This window comes from Elephantulus edwardii, unplaced genomic scaffold, assembly GCF_000299155.1.
Source record: "Elephantulus edwardii isolate Elephantulus edwardi_28Jun2011 unplaced genomic scaffold, EleEdw1.0 scaffold00425, whole genome shotgun sequence".
NCBI lineage: Eukaryota > Metazoa > Chordata > Mammalia > Macroscelidea > Macroscelididae > Elephantulus > Elephantulus edwardii.
Genome location: NW_006400175.1, coordinates 768,375 through 774,100, shown reverse-complemented (window position 1 = coordinate 774,100; position 5,726 = coordinate 768,375). Strand labels below are relative to the sequence as shown.

The window sequence follows — 5,726 nt, the reverse complement described above, 5'->3', positions numbered from 1 at the left end:
ACTGATTCGGTGACTGGGGTAATCGGGATGGGTGTGTCAGAGGCAGTGCGGTTGGCGCAGGATAGAGCAGGGTTTAGGGCTATTGTGCATAGGGTCGCTATGAGTCGGAAAGGACTCGACGGCACATAACAACAACATATATAATCCAGATATTGACATTAACAATAAGTCTCAGAAATCTGCTTGAAATGCTTATTTTGTCCTTATCCATTTATTAACTTATTTTCCATGTATTTCACTCACTTGTGAACCTGTTTTTGATTGGACACAGAGTTACACACCATGAACATAATTCAATTACTGTCCTTTTCATTGATCTTTTCTACAAACATCTTTCCATATAGAATTCTTCCGTCATATTTACTATTACTATTTACTATTTACATAGATGGTGCCATGGACACTGCTCTGACTCAAAGTCACCTTATGGACAACAGAACAAAATCTTAACCCATCCTAAGTGAAAATATTTAAAAGAGATAATTTAAAAGGAAATTGTACTGAAATTGTTTTTAAGCATATGCCAGGGAAATTCCAAAATTGTCTTTAAATAAAAGCAATTTCCAGGTTCACACATAGGTAGGGTAACTTTTCCTTGCCCTTTGACAATATGTAAATTTTTCCCTTTCCTTGAAAACGTTGGACCAACCCCTACTTATAACCAATTCTTTCTCACAATCACCTTTATTTTCTTCAAGTTCAGTTTTTAACCCACTGAAAAGGTTTCAAACCTTTCCTTGCATTAATAAGGTTAACTAAGAATTGTACACACCTACTCAGAATAACCTCCAAATTCCTTTTTTATAGATTGTTTTTTAAATTTTTTAAATTATTATACTAGTTTATTTATGAAATTCAAATATATTGTTTTCTAGAACAGATTCTTCTAATTTCTTTCACTCATCAAATTGTATAAATCCAAGATTAATCCATTATTAGTGATCAAACTCTTTTGTAATTCTGAGGCTACAGCATGGTAAAGATTTAGTTTAAGTCTCTTCACTATTATCAGCCTGCACCTTAGTCTACTTTGAATTTCAGGAATTGTTAGCTTGTGATAACTGGAAAGAATTAGGAAGTAAAGGAATTGCAATATAGGTTATAAAATTCTTTGAAATTTTTAGAAAAACTCCCCCCTTATTTTACAATAAGGTTAGAAAAAAACTTTTCTTAATCCTAACTTCCTTCAACTCATTTTATCTGTTAAACAACTTAAGTTTGAGGTGGAGAAATGATAGAACTGGAGAAAGAGATAAAATGGTAAAGGAGAAAAGATTGGGGGAAAATGTGTTTATTCAAAATGAGTGTGACATGAGCATGTTTATGAGAGTTTCTAAAGTGGCTCTATTCAATAGAACTTTCTTCAGTGATGGAAATGAACTTTACAATATGGTAACTATAAACTAGTTGGCACAGGAAAGTGCAAGGTTCAGATAATCGGGTTCATAGGTTCGCCATAAGCTATGGCACAGAAAACTAACAAGCAACTAGTGACTTACTACACTGCATGATTCTAGAGAATCTTATCCTGGGGACAGATTCAATTAACAGAAAGAAAGACAGAAAGATGTTATTTTACAATCTTTTCAAACCCTAGACTACAGTTTTTAATCTCATTACATGAAAAATTCATTATCAACCATGGACTTGAACAATTTCAGAAAAGGTATCTATGGCAAGTGAACAAATAGAAAGAATAAATGAAAGAAACCAAGGTGATACAATTGATTGCAGATTGCATCTGCATACAAACATTCACTGTGCAAATTCAAGTCTTTCCTTCAAATTGATCCTCACCAAGCTCAGAGACCATGCAAATGAGAAAGTGAAGTAACACTGTTTTTCTTGTTCCAGGGTTACATTGCTTCCAGAGTGCTCTCCCGAAGGGCCTGTTTCATCTTGAAAATGGACCATAAAAAAATTCCTGCACTGGACCAGCTCCAGCGGTATATCTATGAAAAACAGGTAATTTTTATATTCCTTATTAGAATACAGTCTATTCTTCAGCCATGCTTATGGAGAAGGGAGGGACCCTCATAAATGGAGTAAGCACCATTGCAAGGAAAAGATCCTAGTATTTTAATCTCATGGATAGCATATTTATACTATACCTTACAACACTTGCCTTCTTGCTTTTAAGAATAATACATCCCTCTTGTTTCCACTACAAAGCTGTATATACAAAAATTAATGATAAGTTACACAACATAATTAATTACAGATTGGCATAATTCCTAGGGTGTTTCATTACTAACCCAAATGCCCATCCTGAGTGGTTCAAATCTACCAGAGTTTCCTCAGGACAAAGATGAGCAGTCTCCTCTCATATTTTACAGCCTTGGAAACAGAGAGTGTTGTTATGAGTCTGAAACAATACAGTCACAGTTATGTTGACTTATTTTTTTCTTTTATCATTCACTCAATTGCTCACTGTTCACTCTCTCCTTCCCTTGCTCACTCACTCACTTTTTCACTTGCTTGCTCTCTGACTCACTCACTAACTCACTCATTCACTCACTCACTCACTTATTTATTCACTCACTTGCTCACTCGTTCACTGGTTCACTGTCCTTGAGTGACAATCTGCTTTGGGGTTTCTAAAGCTGTAAATCACATGGGAAGAGATTTATCGTCTTCCTGCCATACAATCACTGTTGGATTCAAATAGGGAGAGAAAAAAAAGAGTTGGTTAGGTGTAAATTTGGTTTTAGGATTAGTAGGATAACCCTCTAAAGACTAAGCCAACACAGCCCATGAAATAATCTCTCAGAGCTTGAATCTAAATTATAGTAATTGTCAGAAAAATTTGTGAAGTTAAAATATTCAGTAATATTTAGACACATTATTCAATGACACATAGACACAAATAAACAATATATTATCTGAGAATAAGCAAAAAATTCACTTCTTAATCCATGTCAATTTTGGCGTGGGACTTACTATGTTTCAATATCATTGTCCCCAGGAGTAAGAAAGTACTTTATAATGAGAATTTTCTGCAAAGTCTTCAGAAAGAGACGATGTCTTAAGAACTCTGACCACCTTCTACTTAATAAGCTTAAGGAGGAAATAAAGATCAAGATTTATAATAAAATATACCAGATGTTGTTAACTTGGTTTTGACTTGTACTAATCTTACACTAATCTAGGCTTTGAACAACATGTTCTCTAACAAATACACCTGGGTCAAGTACAACCCTCTGGAGTCTTTGATCACTGATGTGGATTGGTTCTTGTTTGGGTCACCTATTAAGAATCTTTGCAAACATGTCCCTTTGTACAAGGGAGAAGTTATTGAAAAGACACGTGAGTACCAATTAACTGTTCAGTCATAAAATATTTTCAGAGTCTTCACACAAAATGTCATGTTCTCTGCTAGGTGATCCATGAAATAGAGATAAATGCACACTTTGCCTCTATCGGTGTTACTTGGGAAATAAATACAAGATATGAGAATTGTAATATGTTAGGGATAAAACAGATATTGAACTTTGGTTGCCAAGGAACACATAATTTACTGAGTAAGTTGAGGATGAATTGGAAAAAAAATTACTGTAGTGGCAGAGGAAAACTATTGGATCCTGTTATTCTTAAAGATTATGTAGAGCATATTGACAGAGCATAAAACCCTTGATTCATTCATTTAACATGATACTCTTCTAATCCTGTGGATTTGGGTCCAGACTGTAGGTGAGGCAGGACCAATAGTTAGTGAGCATAACAATATAAACTGCCCAGAATAGAAGAATGTAATTAAAGAAGACAGAAATTAACATTCATTACATTTCTACTTCCAGGAAAAAATTATATCAAGATGTTTTTCTTTAGTATGGTCATAGGTAATTACAAATAAAGATATATACAGATAACATTGTCACAGAATGCTACAGCATCAGCTGAAAATTAGCCAGTCAACTTTTATAGGAACTGCCAGTCTTGCTAAAGCTAATATGGTATTATCTTTCATAATACAACTGTAGCTAAAATCTGGAATCTTTGTGTAACATACAACTTGTGGTAAAATTTTTTTTAATGCATTGGTTTTCTATATTCTTAAAATATATTTCTTAAGTTCTCTTTTGAATTTTTTTTCTCCATTTAGATAAGGTTGGTGCTGGCGCATGTGCAAAGGCTGGACTCCTGGGCATCTTGGGAATTTCCATCTGTGCAGATGTTCATGTTTAAGCATCAACTCCCTGGTTTTATCTTTTTATAGCAATATATTCTTGGTTTCTACTCAATGGCCAAATTAAATTCATTTTCAATATTGCCACTAATTTTGCGATTTAATAGTAAAACATCACATTACCTTTACAAGTATCTGGGTATTTGTTTTCTTTTGTAAACAGCAAAGGGATGGTATACAACATTTCTGCTCTTTCTGTAAGCCCTTATCAAACAAGTTTGACTGCTTGCTGAAGGAAATTATTCCCTCAGACAAAGCACCTAACTTTGACCGCCATTCATAAGGCCTTGTACAAAATTAGGGAATGTGTTTAGCTAGAAAAAAACAAAACAAAACAAAACAAAACCAACACCCAGACTAAGTCTAATAAGCATAATCATTATATTTGCTGTCTTGGGGTACAGGGTGAGTAAGGGGAGAAGTGCACCAGTTACCCAGAGGCAGATGTAACATAACCGGCTAATTTAACAGGAGTGAGAACCTGATTTATACTATTAAGATAATATATGGAAATAAACAATTGTTAAGATTTCAAATAAACTGTATCATTTAAGAAAACTCCTGGGTCATTTAGATGGCTCGCTAATGTATTGAGCAGCTGGATTCAAGTTCAGGACAAGGAGAAATCAGTTAACAATAATTATTATCTGTTCTAGGTTAGTCCTCATCTTAATGCTACAATCTTACTTCTCAAAAGCCATGAATAGATAGATATTAGGGAGCTCTAATAGCTCTGGTGGCTTAATGGTAAGAAGTTGCACTGTCAACCTAAAGGCATGTGGTTTGAATCCACTCACTGCTCTGAGAGAGAAAGATGGACCATCTATTCCCATGAGATTTACTGTTTCTAAAAGCCCACTAGAGGGTCAGCTATGAGTCAGTTCTAATTTGATGGTCCATAACATCTGGTGACCTGGCCTTAGGGAGCTGCATTGCTAACTCAGGGCAGCACTTCTCTGGTAGTGACAATCTACTAATGGCTCCATGGGAGAAAGATGAGAGGAGATTTCTCTTGTGATTTATAGCCTCCCAAAACCTACTGGAGGGTAATGAGTTGGGTTGATTTAACAGAGAGAGAGAGAGAGAGAATGAATACTGGAAGCACTTATTATGTGTTTAAATTAAGTGGAAGTAAAGATGTATGACAAACTAGCAGCCAAGGATATTATTTTCTTATTGGAGAAGTAGATGTTTATGTTTTAAAAATTTAATATCAACACTGACAAGTGTAAAAGTTAAAAAAATGTAAAAGTTAAAAGTGTAAAAATTGTGTTATCTGTGACCTTTGTATACATGTGTATGTGATGGTAACTAAATTGAACTAGCTGAGGCAAACAGGGTACTAACCTAGGTACTTTCTGGTTATCATGGGATATTCTGGTCTCTGGGTGGTTAAGTTTTGATGTTTTAGGTTCTTGAAGGTGACCTGAAATTCTTTCTCTATATCACAGCTCTCCTCTGTGTATGTCAACCTCTTACACTGACTTTCTCCATGAGGACACCTGTTGCCTTTTTTTAAATTTAGTTTATTTATTTTTCA

At 34.8% G+C, this 5,726-nt stretch overlaps 1 protein-coding gene across 1 annotated transcript in view; it reads left to right on the top strand.

Annotated features, from left to right (window-relative positions):
- GKN2 (gastrokine 2) overlaps positions 1-4,185 on the top strand; it is an 11,946-nt gene extending 7,761 nt beyond the window's left edge. The window contains exons 4-6 of the mRNA XM_006902539.1: positions 1,855-1,965; positions 3,150-3,306; positions 4,103-4,185. Coding sequence (XP_006902601.1) covers positions 1,855-1,965; positions 3,150-3,306; positions 4,103-4,185 — 351 coding nt within the window. The remainder of the gene's footprint in view (positions 1-1,854; positions 1,966-3,149; positions 3,307-4,102) is intronic.
- Positions 4,186-5,726: the final 1,541 nt, after the last annotated feature.